We start from the raw sequence: 17572 nt of genomic DNA, 5'->3' as shown, positions 1-17572 counted from the left end.
CATACATTCAATAAATTATTTGTGGCCTGTGCTTGACTTGGTCAAATAGATTTCAGAATCAGGTAGAAATAACAAGGGAGAAGGGATGGGCCACTAACATGTTTTCTAATCATATTGGAAATAGATGTGACACCAGATTATTTTTTCTATTTCTGATTATGTGAAATTTAGTTGCTTCACTGGAGACTTATCCATCTTGAAATCAATAAAAGATAGGAAATAGAGGGGTTTTTTTAACAGATACTTCCAGAAAACTAACTTTAAGTAATGGAAACATTCTTCATCAAGATCAATGGCTGACTATGTTCCTATTACAGTGAACATTCCTATGACACTTGGAATATACAGCATTTCTATTGATACAAATCTCAGTACTGTAACTGTTTTCTCTCCTATTATTCTCCTTTCTGCCTCACAACATCTGAGCTTCCATTCTTTTCATGATTTAAAGACAGAATCAAAACACACTGTGAAACAAGGAGTATTATATTTTTCATTTTAGGGCCCCATTATAAACAACACAAGGTTAAACCTAACCTCACATTTCTTAAAATAACTTCACTGTTCTATGTTTATTTGTAAAGTCAGAAATTTTTTTTGTTTTTTTTATTACTCTAATATTGAACGTAAGGTTTTCTGAGGGTCTTCAAACTATTTTGAAATAAATGGCAGCATCATCAGGAAAAAAATTAATTATAGCCATACGTAATAGATGATTTATATAAAAATGTCAAAAAAATTACTTCAGTATGGTGTGCCAGAGTCATGTATGTTTTAAAGATGGAGAAAACCTTCCTCATTAAAAATGCTAATGAAATAGACAGTCAGTGAACACTAATAATGAAACTGTTACCATAGCTGTTGATGTGCATAGCATTGAGCTGACTGCCCAGCTGGGTGATGGATGAAGTGGATGCAGGACTTGGATAAGATGATTGTGTAGAGGGTGAGTATGGTGCATAGGAGGATGCTGCACTGTTGACAGGTGGAGGACCTGGAAATCTATGAGAGAAAAAAGAATGTTAAACAGTATCATAGTTTCATATGAAATGATAAACAACAAATGTCAAAAACTTGTAAAATTAAATAAGCCCATCTTGTGGGCACTAGGGCAATGACTGATATTTTAGGTTAAGTCTGTAATTAATCTGAGTGTAAACTTAAAATGAATCATGTAACATCATCTCATATCTATGCTCACAGGCTCAACATGTCAAGATACTTAGCAAAAAATTCCTAATGTAAACAGAGAACCAGCTTTAGAAATGCAGTTGGAAGCTGAGTCCACCACAGCCTTATCTATACCAGAGTTAATGATCAACAGAACGGAAACTAGAAAAATAAAATGCTTTGTAGTTGTATCTTTATGATCATTATCCTTATACCCTACCCAGCTTTTTAAAATAAAATGTCAACTGCACACTAATTTCAGCAATCAGGACATTCCCTGCAAAACAGGACCTGAAAGTGAACAACTCAGTAAAAAGTTTTGAAGTCATTCATTCTTTTTCATCTAAAAATTTCACCATGCTTTATTTAACCTTTAATTTAGTTTGGACTTACTGTATATTTATTCCATCTGAACAGTGTTCCTATTGTAGTTCATCTGATGAATAAAGTTAAAGCTTTCCCTTCAAATTACATTATAACTTCCTTTTAATTTTTAGTGTTAAATAAAAATGTTAAATGAAAATTTCCCAGATAGTATACTCTGATTTCAATTTCTCCATAAACTGGAAACTATATCCCTAGTGGCCCACGCTCTTGCCTTCCATCCTTCACTGCCACTGAGGGAGGCCAGTGGCTTGCCTGAAGTCCCACAATTTGTGTGTGACGACACCAGGACTAACCTCTCCCTAGGTCTTAAGCAAGCACACTTTCCAAAACATCACACTAATTCTCTTCTGTCATTTTCTTCCATATATCTTAAACTGAATAATTACTATAACAAAACTTACAATTAACCTTCAGACCATTATGCTGTATGGTGTTAAGTATATTACAGAATGATGATATCCCACACTTTGAGTTAAATGGATGATGATCAAAATGCTATTTCTATGTAAAAGTACAAGCTATCGTATAGCAAATACTTGGTTATAAAGTGTTATAAAGTTACAATGATTAACACTTTAGCCCAAACAATATTGCTTAGCAAAGCTGTCAATTTCCTCTCCTGTCAAAAACTGAAACCAGACCAATGCAGTTACATTAAACATCTTTTAATTTAAATAATTTGTGTAACAAAACTGAATAAAGATAGAAAATATAAAAGTTAACTTCTCACATAAAAGTTTCCTTTATCTCTCTAATTTATTAATGACACTAGGAGTAAAAAAGGCAGGGCAAAACATAACTCTAGTGTTGACACATTTAAAATATTGTTGGTCACTTAGAAATGATTTCAAGAATTGTCTTAATAATGTTTTATAAATTCACTGATTAAAAATCTTTTTTTGAAGAAATGGTATTGTCTTTTTAAAAAAGTTATGAGAGATACATACATGAAATACTTGCACACAGGCAGAATGTACATTCTATATAAGAATATATTAGTAGATGTAGAATGAGGTATTGTTATAGGAGTTGGATCTAATAAACAGGAACTGAGAACTAGCAGTTAAATTGGGTGCAGGGGGACATTATTCAATTGCTTAAGAAAAAAATTATCTAAAATATATTCACAAATATTTCACAAATGTTAATCATATTTTTAAAATATAAAATTATATGAATAATTTATTATATAGATAGTACAAACAGGATGAAGTATGTTTCAAATGGAAGTTATGACACAAGCAACCTTCAGTATTTTTTAACTTAACAAAAGGCTGATGATTTAAAATAAAGAATGAGAGAATACACAACCATTAGGCCATGCTTTTAACCCATAAATGCCACTTATCCTTCATTGCTTAATATATGTCCTGGGAATGGGGCTTTAGAAATAAATTTTTTTTGTAACCAACTTAAATGTTATAAATCTTAAACATATTTGAATTTTAAAAGCAATTTTAATACTACTTAAGAGTAAAGTAGTATTAAAGGGCTAAATAAATAAGGGAAAAGAAATTAACAGAACATTTTAAACATACAAATATGTATTTTTTAACGTTTATTTATTTTTGAGAGATAGAGACATAGCACGAGTGGGGGAGGGGCAGAGAGAGAGGGAGACACAGAATCTGAAGCAGGCTCCAGGCTCTGAGCTGTCAGCCCAGATCCTGACGTGGGGCTCGAACTCATGAGCTGTGAGATCATAACCTGAGCCGAAGTAGGACGCTCAGCCGACTGAGCCACCCAGGAGCCTCTAAACATACAAATATTAAACATGGTTTAATATTTTTCAATTTCATTTCTTTACTAACTTAGTTAATCCAAGGTCACACAGCAGGGAGGTATCAGAGTTTTAAGTGTGAATCCAGGTCTTAAGGCTCCCAGCCTGGAGACCCTGATGTGTGACTACAGGCAAGCCACTTAATCTCCATAGCTCTCAGCTTTCAAACTGAAAAAATGAGCAGACAGAATTCAAAGATCCCCTTCTGTGCTATAAATATAATGTGGTTAAAATTAAGAATTCTAGATTTAAATATTTCTCATGTTGATTCCTTCATTTAATAGGTTTCTGGTCTAAGAAAACATTCAATTCTATATTTTAATTTATTGTTTCAATGAATGTCAGAAAAGGGCAGATTCACCATAAAAAACAAAAGTCAAAAAAAATTTTTTTAAACGTTTATTCATTTTTGAGAGACAGAGAGAAACACAGTGTGAGTGGGGGAGGGCAGAAAGAGGGAGGCAGAATCTGAAGCAGGCTCCAGGCTCTGAGCTGTCAGCACAGAGCCTGACATGGGGCTCGAACCCACAAACCGTGAGATCATGACCTGAGCTGAAGTTGGACACAACCGTCTGAGCCTCTCAGGTGCCCCCCAAAACAGCAGTCAATAAAAAGTTACTATCAGAGGGTTAATAAAACATGAATATTTAGGCTCAGTTTAGTCCTAACCCTCTGGAGAGTTGACTGCATTGTCTGTGGCCTGTTCAACTTCAAATACTTCTTATTTTTAAGTTTGCAATGAATTGTTCAAGTAGTGAGTTTTGTGCTGAAGTTTGTTAGAATGTGGAGATAACAATTTTTTCAAGATTGGCCTGAAGTAAAATGGCCTGGGTTTTAAATACTCAGCCCACAGAGTAAACAAAACCTGTACCAAACATCACTGCTTTACACACACACACACACACACACACACACACACACACACACACAAAGAAGAAAGAAAAGAAAACAAAAAAGAATAAAGAGAAAACAACTATTTCTCTTATTTTTCCTGATACCTCTTTTTCACTGCAACCAAGTTCTTAGCAGATTTCACCCTATCAGCTTTGATGGGGGAAGATGAGTCTCCTCTTCATACCCTCTCCACCCCAATCCATCATTTTTGATTAAAATAGATAACTTAAAATTGACTTTTCCTCTTCTAATTAAAAAATGGATTTTTAGTTATAGATTTTATTCATTAGGTTAATCCCACCCAGCAGTAACAGTTTGAAGATAACTTTGGTACCATTTACACATTTAAGACATTTATTCTGCCTCAGCCACATCAATAAGACAAATGACTAAGTATGATTTTTAAATTTTATGAAGCATTGCCTATGAAGGAGCAATATTTAAAACCAAAAATTATAAATTTTTAAATTTTAATCAACATAATAACTGATTTATATCTTGTTTTTAGTAGACAGTTTAGATATGGTAAAAATTAAGAGATTTTTTTGATGGGTTCTCTAAGTACAAACAACACCTATGAAGTGCTATAATCATCAAAGAAATTGTGATGTCACACGAAGATGTCGTGAGCCATCTATACTCTCTGACCATCCCTGTGTGATTCACCTGCATAATCATTGTGTCCTTTGCCCTTTCATTTAACTATATACACATAAATATGTCCCATGAGGGCAAATTAACATGGAAAACATGGACACTGAGTCTGAATACTTGACTTTTCCATGACTTTTTCATTTTTAAACCCATTTCCAATCTTTAATTCAAGTTCAAGTTGAAGTAAGCAAATAGTAGAGAGAGGGGGGAAAAATCTGTCAAGGTTTCCCTGGGAATCACAATAAAACCAAATTCCTAAGTTGTCATGAGTAGCTAGAATGAATGAGTAGGAAGGACAAGCTACAGACAGTAGACTTTCTATATCCACTGAAAATGGTACTGATAACTGCTAACACATATTGAGTCTTTCCTGGGCATTGCACACTATGCAAGATTCTCTGCAAGCATTAATCATCAAAATCCTTACAACTACATTATTATTGTTAAAATTGTGATGAGGGAACTCAGGAACAGCTGCCTCAGCCAAGAGTAGCAAACATGTCCTGACTCTACACAGTCTACACTCTTCACTGTGCCAGACTCTGTGCTGAGCTCAGAACCACACAGCGAAGGTCTGTCTTGATGGCAAAATCCACAGTTTACTTATTTCTAAGGAACCTAATTCAAGTGAAACAAATGGAAAGAACCAAAAAGATCAATACAATCAAGGCTAATATCAGTGACCAAAAGCTTTCTTAGCTTCAAACCAGATGTTTAATTTCTGCATTTCTTCTTAAAAAAAAAAAAAATCTGAAATGCTGGCAGTTCACAATAAACTTTTCCAGATCTTCTCCTCTGTAATCTGGACTAGGAGTTCTATTTCTACATTTTACAAGTGAAGAAAATGAGGAGGCCTAGAGGCCCAGGAACTTCACCAGCATCACACAACTACTTTGTTTTTGGTTTTTGGTTTTTGTTTTTTGGGGTTTTTTTGAGCCGGAAAAGGCATCTTGGTTCTTAGCCTTTCTACTCTGATCCTTGTGCCCCACCACCATTGCTAGTGAGACTACTCAGGTCCTGAGTCAGGTCCATTGACTTTGTGCTCCTTGTTAAACCACATATAAACCAAATTACTTAGACTCACTCATCCTGTTTCCTGCATTAACCTTCACTCTGTATCTCACAGCAACCGTTCCAATGGTAGAAGTTATCATGACAAACGAGCCAGAAAGTATGAACCTCACCAATGGCCTCTAAGAGAATTAACTTGCCGATTTTTAAAATTCCAGAGAGTTTTCCCACTAACAGGGACTACTCTCAGGCTCCCTGAAAGGATAACTAAATGGCTTCAGCAGCAGCAGGGTCCAGATTCACACTGAGGGGTTACTCCTCCCACCCAACCCTACAGCCTAACAGCCTGGGAAAGGAACCTGGGAAATGAAGCCTCCAGGTAACCCTTGGAGAAATTCCAAAGTAAACACTACATACAGCTTGGCACTGGGAGTCTCAACAGTGGCAGCTCACAGGACAAACAATAATGGGACTTCCAGCAGGGAAGGTGTGATGTTGGCTCCCCTCCCAGGTGACAGTCCCCAGTGGGGTGCACATCTCTACATATCTCCTACATCTCCTATCATGGCTTCTTCAGGCCTGCCTCCAACTTTCACCTTTTCCTTCCTGAATTCATTATAAAAACACAAACAGAAGATTTATTTCCTCTGTTGTTTTTACTATTGTCCTGCAAAAATCCTTCATCGGCATCTGTGTACCTTCCACATCAAATCCAGTTTTTACCATTGGCCACAATCTGATTTAATTTTTAAAATATTTATGAAGCACCTACTGGCACTGAGATCTGTTCTATGAAGGATTCAAGAGGATAGAGAATTTAAAATTTATTGGGGAATACAGGCCATAGACATCTGAAGGAATTAAGATTAATACAGAACTCTAAAACAAGAGGAATATAATCCAAAATTAAAATGTGTGGTATTGATACAAGTAATTTTTTATATATTTTTTAGTATGTACTAGCATTGTTTTTTTCTTCCCCCTCCTACCTTTTCTAAATGCTTTGTCTCCCAGGGCAGTCTTCTAGCAAGTCCTTTCAAGGGTGTGGGCAGAATCAAGAGGTCAAACTTTCAATCAATAAACATGCAAGTTTAGAAGGGACTTGTGAGACCATTTTAGTAGAATATACAAATGAGGGTTGAAATCTACCTAGCTCACCTTTGGGGAGGATGCCCTTGGGCATGAGCTCCATTCTGGCCAAACTGATGGGGTCCAGGAGGTGAAGGGCCCTGAGGCAACATCCCCCCAGGGACAGCAGCCCCCAAAGGCCCTGCTGGCTTCATCATACCTGCAACAGAAGGGCATGAATTTAGAAGAGTATGAATGTGCAAAGAGAGAGGATGCCATGCCATTAGGTTAAAAATGAAAACTAGGAGGGGAAGGAGGGGAAAAAATGGGTTAAGACAAGTTCTCCTTTAAATTTGCATTAACCATCACAGACCTATCAACACCAGGTTCTCCCATAGTTATTTGACCATCATAATGATAGGAGAGCAGAAAGAAGAGAATTATCTCAATACTAAACAGAAATTAAGGGACACCTGGGTGGCTCAGTCGGTTAAGCGTCCGACTTCAGCTCAGGTCATGATTTCACAGTTCGTGAGTTCGAGCCTCGCATCGGGCTCTGTGCTGACAGCTCAGAGCCTGGAGCCTGCTTCAGCTTCTGTGCCTCCCTCTCTCTCTGCCCCTCCCCTGCTCATGCTCTGTCTCTCTCTGTCTCAAAAATAAATAAACATTAAAAATAAATAAATAAAATAAAATAAACAGAAACTAAAACAGAAGAAATAAACTTGCGTTTGGTAGAAAAACCTTGATAGAACACACAATCACACAAAGAATGCTAGAATATGCAATGAAAAATGCCATTCTGGATTTCAGAAAATAACTCCAACAACAACAACAACAAAACAATATGAGGTATCATAAAGAGCCTAACTCTAACTATGGGAAAAAAATTCTCTGAAAATGCCTTTGTGTTTTATTATTTTTTTTTTTTATTTTTGAGAGAGAGAGTGTGTGCACGTACACAGGAGGTATAGAGAGGGGCAGAGAGAGAGAGAGAGAGAATCTTAAGTAGACTCCACATTCTGCAGAGCCGGACACAGGGCTCAATCCCATGACCCTGGGATCATGACCTGAGCCAAAATCAAAAGTTAGAAAATGTCTTTGAATTACAGCATGAGGAAAACAAAAGGGAAGTAGCATCTGTTTTTCTAACAAAGGCAAAGCAAGCCTTCAGAGTTCATAATTCTTCCAGGATTCCAAATAGCTGGGTGCTGTACTGCTGAAGTTATCACACTCAGTCATACACAAGGTGGGATCCCCTGTGATGACGAAATGCTCCTGGCAGTAACTGTTTTCATTTACAAGCAGCTCTTGTCAAATAGATCTTTAAAGGTCTCTCTTTAGAACTTTTTGCAGACATTTTTCTCTTCTAGAGTAATTGTGGTACAGAAGAAAAATCACTGAGTGTGGGTCAGAGGAGTTCAAGGCCCCACCTGGCCATTTATTAACACATGCATGGTGTGGGTAAGAATTTTATTTTTAAGGACCTCAGTTTCCCTCACTGCAAAATGAAAGGCTTCGATTAGATCATTTGTGACAACATATGTCTTTATTTGTTCTCTCCACTTCCAACCTGCTTGGTTTGTACCAGCTCATTCAAATTACTTTTTCTTTTTAAGTTTATTTATTTACTTTGAGAGAGAGAGAGGCAAAGAGAGAGGGAGAGAGAAATCTCAAGCAGGCTTCAGCACTGACAGTGCAGTATAGGGCAGGAACCCATGAACCTCAAGACCATGACCTGAGCCAAAACCAAGAGATGAATGCTTAATCGACTGAGCCACCCAGGCACCTCTTGTTCAACTTACTTTTGACTCTACCCTTCTCTCTGGCACCATTATCAGTGACCTCCTAGATGGCTTCTATGCACTCCTCCACTTGATTTCATGATGATATTTCATATCCAACATCTCCTTTCTTCTTTTATCTTCCTCTAGAGAGCTTATTCTCTCAGATAGCAAGAGAATTAACTGGATGACCAATTAAAGTTTCTTATATTATCATCATAATACTTTTGACAGCAAGCTTTCAGATGCTTGGATAATATAGAATGTAATATAACCAGTGAAATGGCTGTATTCATGATTATTATCAAAACTTTCAAAAAGGTTTTATTTTCTTAAAACAGGATTCCTCAAACTTAAGAAAAATGTTTTATTAATTTTATAGTCACAGTCTTACTTAGCAATTTTTTATATACTAAGAAGAAAAACAACAAATATTTTTTTAATGCTTATTTATTTACTTTGAGAGAGAATGAGCTAGTGCAAGCATGGGGACGGTCAGAGAGAGAGGGAAAGAGAGAATCCTCAGCTGACAGAGCAGAGCCTGACTCAGAGCTCAAATTCACGAACCGTGAGATCAGAACCTAAGCAGAAATCAAGAGTCGGACACTTAACTGACTAAGCCACTCAGGCACCCCAATAGTCTTATAACACCACATTTTTATACAAAGTTCTAAACTCCAAAGCCAGCAAAGTTAGAAAAACATGAGATTTGCAGTTACACAGACTTGGGTTTGAATTCCTTCCCCCATCAGTTAACAGCTGTGACCCTGATAAGATACCTGTCTTTTGAAACCTCAACTTTTAACACTGTGTCATGGCAGTAATGTTCCCTGTCTCCAAGGACTGTTCTGAGAACTGAATAAGACAATAGGTATAATAGCACCCAGAAATGCCTGATAAATAAGGTAATTGATCATCAAATGTTGGTTTCCTCTCCTCTGACCATATGCCCCTGTCCTCCTTTTTTCAAGGATTTATATTCTAACAGAACATATACACCATAATTATATGTACACTTGCATTTTCATTCTTGAAACATTATTTTGGACAAAAGTAGAAAATCCACAACACTAGTGCCAAAATAATAATTATATGTACTACAAGAAACCAGAAATATTCAAATTCCTTAAGTAATAGCTAAATACCAATTTCATCAACAATCCTCATATATAGTTCCAGAAAATAAAAAAACAGTTTTCAGCATTACTTATGGCTGAGTATTCCCATATGTATCCATGAGACACACACGTTAATAAATTTCTGGTTACAAAAACAAAATTTAAAAAAAAAACAGCTTAATATATTCAAGCAGTATTGTTATATACCAATTTCACTAAAATGTTCTTTCCTTTTTGTTTTTGAAAATCAACTCTATGGCAATGTTTCAAACTCATTCTTGTTCAATATACATTCAATGTGCCTTTGAGACACTGAGAGCTCTTATGGAATTCACAACCATGTAAACAAATAATGACAGTGTCATGTGATGAGTGTTATAACATGCAGAAAGACAAGCTAACTCTTCCTAAAGAAATCAAGGAAAAGTTCAAAGAGAAAGGACTGGTTGAGCTGAATCTTGCAAGACAAGCAAGAGTTTTCTTAGTGTAGAGACAGGAGAGAGGGTTTCAGGCAGAAGGGAAAACTTGAGCAAAGATATGAGAGAGCATGGCATGATCAGGGACAGGCAGAAGGTTCAGTGCAGAGAGATTATGAAAGGAAAGTGGCTGGAACAGAGGTTGTCCAGGTTGGTCGGGTCAGGCTGCAAAGTCCTGTGTGCCATTTGGACTCTATCCTCAGGGCAAAGGGAAACCAGTATCACTTTTATCTGCAAAGTCACAGTCTTCTCCTGATCACGTTACAGGTATTTTCAAAAGTGGTCCGAGATAAAGAGAAATTGAATTCTTTATAGAGCAGTACGAGAATTTTAATAAGAAAAACCATACCAGAAGAACTAATAACTATGCTTATGCCAAAAGAAAAATATCTAAAATCACAAACTGGTCTTTAATATCATGGCAGATATAGACTGGCTTACTCAATACCAATTCCATTTTCCTTTCTGGCTTGCCCTTCTGTATGGTCCTGAGCTAGAAAGACGGAACATCCATTGCATAAACCTCTTACAAGTGTAGTTGCCATGTATTCTAAATTCAGCAAAGCAACACATCACTGGGAGACCCTGGCCAGGAAGCGGAAATGGTGGTTCTGGGGTAGAAAGGCAGTGGCTGCTAATGGAATGGTCCTGTGTGGAGTGTGCATTTCTATGGACCATGGACTCCCAAGCTGGTTCTGGCTTTCTCTATATTCTCTTAGCTTCCTGATACCTTTAACAAATCACTTTCCACTATAATAGTCTCTGCTACCAACAAAAAAACTCCTGACCAAAACAACATCACAGAAAAGTATATTTTGGACTTGGCCCTGGATCTGATAAACTAAAACCAAAATTAAAAACCACTTGTGAAAAAAAAAGTTTACCCCTTTTATTGTTTTCTGTTGTCTAATTGCTGTGGCTAGGACTTCTAGTACTGTATTGAATAAAAGTGGTTAAGAATAGACATTCCTGTGTTGTTCCTGACCTTAGGGGAAAAGCTCTCAGTTCTTCATCGTTGAGTATGATATAACCTGTGCATTTTTCTTATGAGGCCTTTATTACATTAAGGTATGTTCCCTCTAGACCCACTTTGCAAAGAGTTTTTATCATGAATGGATGTTGTACTTTGTCAAATGCTTGTTCTGCATCTATTGAAATGATCATATGGTTTTTATCCTTTCTCTTGTTGACGTGATGTATCATGTTGATTGTTTTGCAAAAAGTGAACCACATTTGCATCTTGGGAGTAAATCTCAATTGTGATATATGATTTTTTTTGCACTTTATTTTTTTATTTTTTTAATATAATTTATTGTTAAATTGGCTTACATACAACACCCAGTGTTCATCCCAATAAGTGCCCTCCTCAATGCCCATCACCCACTTTCTCCTCTCTTCCATCCTCCATCAACCTTCAGTTTGTTCTCTATATTTAAGAGTTTCTTATGGTTTACCTCCCTCCCTCTCTGTAACTATTTTTTTCTACTTCCCTTCCCCCATGGTCTTCTGTTACGTTTCTCAGGATACACATATGAGTGAAAACATGATATCTGTCTTTCTCTGACAGACATTTCACTTAGCATAATACCCTCTAGTTCCATCCACATTGCTGCAAATGGCATGATTTTATTCTTTCTCATTGCCAAGTAATATTCCATTGTATATATAAACCACATCTTTTTTTTTTTTTAATTTTTTTTTCAACGTTTATTTATTTTTGGGGGACAGAGAGAAACAGAGCATGAACGGGGGAGGGGCAGAGAGAGAGGGAGACACAGAATCGGAAACAGGCTCCAGGCTCTGAGCCATCAGCCCAGAGCCCGACGCGGGGCTCGAACTCACGGACCGCGAGATCGTGACCTGGCTGAAGTCGGACGCTTAACCGACTGCGCCACCCAGGCGCCCCTAAACCACATCTTCTTATCCATTCATCAGCTGATGGACATTTAGGCTGTTTCCATAATTTGGCTATTGTTGAAAGCGCTGCTATAAACATTGGGGTACATGTGCCCCTATGCATTAGCACTCTTATATCCCTTGGGTAAATTCTTAGCAGTGCTATTGTTGGGTCATAGGGTAGTTCTATTTTTAATTTTTTGAGGAACCTCCACACTGTTTTCCAGAGAGGCTGGACCAGTTTGTATTCCCACCAACAGAGCAAGAGGGTTCCCGTTAGTGTACGATTTTTTTCACGTATTGATGGATTTGGTTTGCTAATATTTTGTTGAGGATTTTTGCATCTACATTCATGAGAGATATTGGCCTGTAGCTCTCTCTCTCTCTCTTTTTTTTTTTTTTTTTTGTGGTGCCTTTATCTGGTTTTAGTATCAAAGTGATACTAGCCTCATAAAATGAATTTGGAAGTTCTCCTTCCTCGTTTATTTTTTGGAATGGTTTGAGAAGAATAGGTATTAGCTCTAGCAAAATCAGAGAAAGAAAAATGCCATATGATATCACTCATATGTGGAATTGAAGAAACAAAACAAATGAGCAAATGGGGAAAAAGAGAGTGATGGAGAGACCAACCAAGAAATAGACTCTTAACTATACAGAACAAACTGATGGTTACTAGAGAGATGAGTGTGGGAGGACAGGTGAAATAGATGATGGTGATTAAGGAATGCACTTATCATGCTTAAATATATATGTGTGTGTGTATGTGTATATATATGTGTACATACATACACACACATATATAATTTTAAATAAATAAAACAAAGATAAATTCCCTATTGCATGGACATGTAATGACTACTTTTCCCGAGGCACTGTGCCCGGGAGTGTATGTATATAAGTTTGCTATTTATTATAAGCCTCACCACTTCCATCGCCCTTAGTTCCAGGACATCAATATTAGTTCTTGCCTCTCAGCTTCCAGACCAGTGGTCCTCAATCAGGGATGATTTTTCATCTGAAGACACATTTGGGCAATGTCTAAGATTTTTGGTTGCCAAGGCGTGGGGATGGGGATGGGGATGGGGATGGGTCAGGTGGGGATAGGAGGGGGAGTACTGGTATCTACTGAGTAGAGGCCAAGAATGCTATTAAACATCCTACACTGCACAGCACAACCTCCCACGACAAAGAATTAACTGGCCCCAAGTGTCAACAGTGCTGAGGATGAGAAACCCTATTCCAGAAAGCAGTGTGTCCAGGTCTGATGCCTTCTCCATCCTTTCTAATGTAGAATATAACTCTTTTTAAAATATACATGGGATTATGACCCTTCCTAGCTTAAAATGCCTCAGTGGCATCCTACTGACCTTAAAATAAAGCCTAAATAAAGTCTTAAGATGGCCCTGCTTTCCACTCCAGGCATACCCCTCACTGCTGGCACTCTACATCCCAGCCATGCTGAACCTCTTGCAAATGGCTCAAAAGTGCCACCTCCTGACCCCACTAAGCTGCCTCACTACCTGGCCAACTCTTACTCATCTTCAAGGTCATTTCTTCCAGGAGGATTCCCTTTATCCATAAGTCTTGGTTATGTGCCCCTGACATGTGCTTCCATACCACCTTCCACCTCCTTTATCATACTACTACACCCCCTGTATTGCCACTATCAAGGTACTTGACACATGTCCCACTAGGTAAGTAAGTACTCTAAAGGCTGAGATTAGGTTTATTTTATTCATTGTTATATTGCCGCAAGTATTTTTCTCACTCAATAAATGTGTTAAATTTTACTACATAGCCCTAGCATCACACAATAGGCACAAATGGAGGTATGATCTGTGAGAAACACAAAACAAGAGTTAGCACTGCTCATATCTATGGTAGAACAGATACTTCAAAGAACCACAACTAGATTGCCTGTATCTGCCAGAAAACCAATAAAAGGGTCACCAAAAGACTAGAAAAGAAGGCACCTGATGACTGAAGATTAGGAGATCTAGGGTCATTCAGCCCAGAGAAAGAAAGGCTAGGGTAATGTAGTAACAGCCTTAAATAATTCAACAAAAACACCATATTTTACAAAAAGGTATATTTATAGAGTCTGATAGCCCGGTATCCATCTGAGAATTGAATAAGCAGAAAAAGGCTTAAATTAAAGTGTGAAGGTTTTAATCCAACAGAGGAAGTTTCCTTGTTATTATTGTTTTAATACTGGTAAACACCAGAGAGTTGCTGATGAATGGAGCGGCTTGTCATTCACACACTCATTTAATGGGTACCTTCCCTGCTCCAGGCACATCTATTAAACTATAGTGTGGCAAATGATATAGAGGCCTGCACAAATGTTAGAAGAACACAAAAGGAAAAAAGGACTTATAGACAAGCCTGAGAAAGAACAGTGGTCAGAAACATCTGTAGGCACAGCACTTGAAGTGAGTCTAAAGCAGGAGTGTGGAGGACAACATGAAGGCATGGATCCACCTTCTGGTAGTGTGGAGTGCAAATGAGAGCACCAGTACAAACCAGACTCTAAATGACTAATGGCTTAGTACCACTGCAATAACAGGTATGATAATTTGGCAGATGAAAAAAAGAAAATGGGTAAATTAATGAAGGTCTATGGAGCCTAAAATTCAATCAGAGCCAATGGGAAGCTATAAAAGGTTTTAAGAAAAAGAAAGGCAAAATCCCTCCAGGGGCACCTGGGTGGCTCAGTGGGTTGAGTTTCCAACTCTTGATTTTGGCTCAGGACACGGCCTCACAGCCCCACTTTGGGCTCTGTGCTGGCAGTGCGGAGCCTGCTTGGGATTCGCTCTCTCTTTCTCTGCCCCTCCCCTGCTCACATTTGCATGTTCTCTCTCTCTCTCAAAACAAATAAATAAGCTTAAAAAAATAAATAAATAAATATCCCTCTAGCACAGGACTGGAGGCAGTACTGAAGATAGAGAATGGTTAAGAGACTATTTTAGTAATCCAGATGAGAAATGGATGGCTTGAACAAGACGAGTGACAAGATAGAGAGGAGGAAGCAGGTAGGAAAGAGGTTTACAATTTCCCCAAAAGAAATAGGGAGGGGGGCGCCTGGGTGGCTCAGTCAGTTAAGCATCCAACTTTGGTTCATGATCTCACAGCTCGTGGATTCGAGCCCTGCATCAGGCTCTGTGCTGACAGCACTCTCTCTCTCTCTCCCTCTTTCTTTCTCTCTCTCTCTCAAAAATAAATAAACATTAAAAAAATTGTTTTTAAAAAAGAAATTGGGAGGACAGTTGGATTGAAGAAGGTAAAAGGGAGAGAATGTTTTTAATAGTGAAAGTTTCTAATTTGGATAACTGAGTGAATGATGATGATGCTGGGTGAGATATGGAATGCCAGGGAAAAGTAGGTTTTATGAAAAACATTCTGAATTATTTTGGATATGATGAGTTCAATGTGCCCACGTACACAGGTGGGCAATTGAAAATAAGAGTCTGTAGCTTAAGAGAGACATATGGGCTGGAGAAATAGATCTGAGAGATTAGTACTTCATATGGAAGGTTACAGCCTAGGGAAATACCTATAGAGTGAGAGAAAAGGGGTGATGACAGAACAAAGAAGGAGAGGGGTACCTCGCTGGCTCAGTTGGTAGAGCATGCGACTCTTGACCTCAGGGTCATGAGTTCAAGCCCCAAGTTGGGCATGGAGATTGCTTAAAATTAAAAAAAAATTAAGAAGAACAAAGAAGGAGAAACAGCAATACTTATGGTCATATAGAAGGGGTAGGGGACTCCTTAGAAAAAGATGTCCAAAAAGCCACCAAGAAAAATATTAAAATATGGTGTCACTGGAACCAAAGGAGAAGAGAGTTTTGTACAAAGAAGAGCCATAAGCAGTGTCAAATTCAAAAGATGACAGGAGACTGTCTACTGCATCTGGTGGTAGGGCCACTGATGACCTTGGTGGGAGAAGGGGAAGAGTGGATGGGGCCCAAGCTATGGAGCAGACTACATTGAGCCATGGAGGGATTGAAAGGCAAGGATGGAGAGTCACTGAGGAAAGCAAGTAATTTCTTAAAAACATGGCTGTCTTGAAGAGAGGAAGGAAGAGTGAATGATACTGAATGTTCTACTTAGGTGTGTATTAGAGTTTGTTGTTTGTTTTCTTGAGATACTTGGGTATGCATCCTGGCTACCCCACCAGCTCTGTGACCTTGGATAAATCATAGTATACCAGCCATTCAGTTTCCTTAGCTGCAAAACAGGGCTAATAATCTATTGCATAGCATTGTGTGAGGATTAAATAAAATAATGCACGTAAAGCTTTTAGGACCAGTTTTTGATACATGGTAAGCACTCGAAAAGAGCAGTTTATAATCTTCATCATATACAAATGCAGAGGGGCAATGAACCACCTGATAGAGAGAAACAAGAAAAAGTTCCTACAGGATCCAGATCTATAAATATTATGGGGAAGATTGGTTCTGGACAAGAGGGGGATGCCTCATCTGAAGGTTTTTAAAAATGAGGGGGCAGACTAAATCACAAGAGTCACTGTCCACAGGAAATTCACAGTCTTTAGAGCATCTTCTGAAACAAACTTTGTGTGGCTGCTGCAGTCAAGCCTCCCTACAGGGCATTCCCCAGCCCTCAGTGATTTGCACTCCATACATGCCATCCAGCAGAGCCCAGATTCTACATATCTGAGTCAGTCCTAGTGATCCCCAAGAGACACTCACTGATTTACACAACAATTTGAGATGAATTCCTCAGCATTCTCTCGGAATTCCTAATAACTGTCTTAAACAAATATTTTTAGGAAATTTGGGACCATTAGACCTGAAACAAGCTCTTATTAGCCTCACCCCTGACCCTGAAACTTGGGTCCCTCAGAGCAGCCTCTTGATAAAGGGAGGTGGCTTCATGGTGCCAACTTCCATCAGAGCAATGGTAATCCCACTCCATTAATGATTTCAATCACTAATTATTTCAAGGTAAGGCCATGTTTTTGTTATTATCACTTTGTAACCTCTAACATACGAATCTAATCATATTTTTCCAATATCAAGCCTGATTTTTTATGATTGCCAAAAGCACTTTAGTGTATGTGTATATATATATATATATATATATATATATAGTATATATGATATATATGTACATATTTAATTTGGTTTTTTATTAAATGTTTAAATAACCCCACACAACTGATTAATAGCAAGAGCAAGTCTAACAGTAAAAACAAAACATTCAGGAACTTCTTTGTTTTAATCTTTTTTTTTTTTTTTAATAATCAAAGGTCATATTTATTTTTTTAATTATTTTTTTAAAATATGAAATTTATTGTCAAATTGGTTTCCATACA

At 37.8% G+C, this 17572-nt stretch overlaps 1 protein-coding gene across 4 annotated transcripts in view; it reads right to left on the bottom strand.

Moving 5' to 3' along the window:
- SEC24D (SEC24 homolog D, COPII component) overlaps positions 1 to 17572 on the bottom strand; it is a 113176-nt gene that overhangs the window by 92486 nt on the left and 3118 nt on the right. For all 4 annotated transcript variants that reach the window (XM_040475009.1, XM_040475019.1, XM_040475027.1 and 1 more), the window contains 2 exons: positions 7055 to 7184; positions 854 to 1002 (listed from right to left, as the gene is read on the bottom strand). In XM_040475009.1, coding sequence (XP_040330943.1) covers positions 854 to 1002; positions 7055 to 7184 — 279 coding nt within the window. The remainder of the gene's footprint in view (positions 1 to 853; positions 1003 to 7054; positions 7185 to 17572) is intronic.

The sequence above is a fragment of the Herpailurus yagouaroundi genome, unplaced genomic scaffold (genome assembly GCF_014898765.1).
Source record: "Herpailurus yagouaroundi ecotype Mexico unplaced genomic scaffold, PumYag 28, whole genome shotgun sequence".
NCBI classification, from domain to species: Eukaryota; Metazoa; Chordata; class Mammalia; order Carnivora; family Felidae; genus Herpailurus; species Herpailurus yagouaroundi.
The sequence above is the reverse complement of the archived record's forward strand: the minus strand, read 5'-3'. Positions and strand labels throughout refer to the sequence as shown.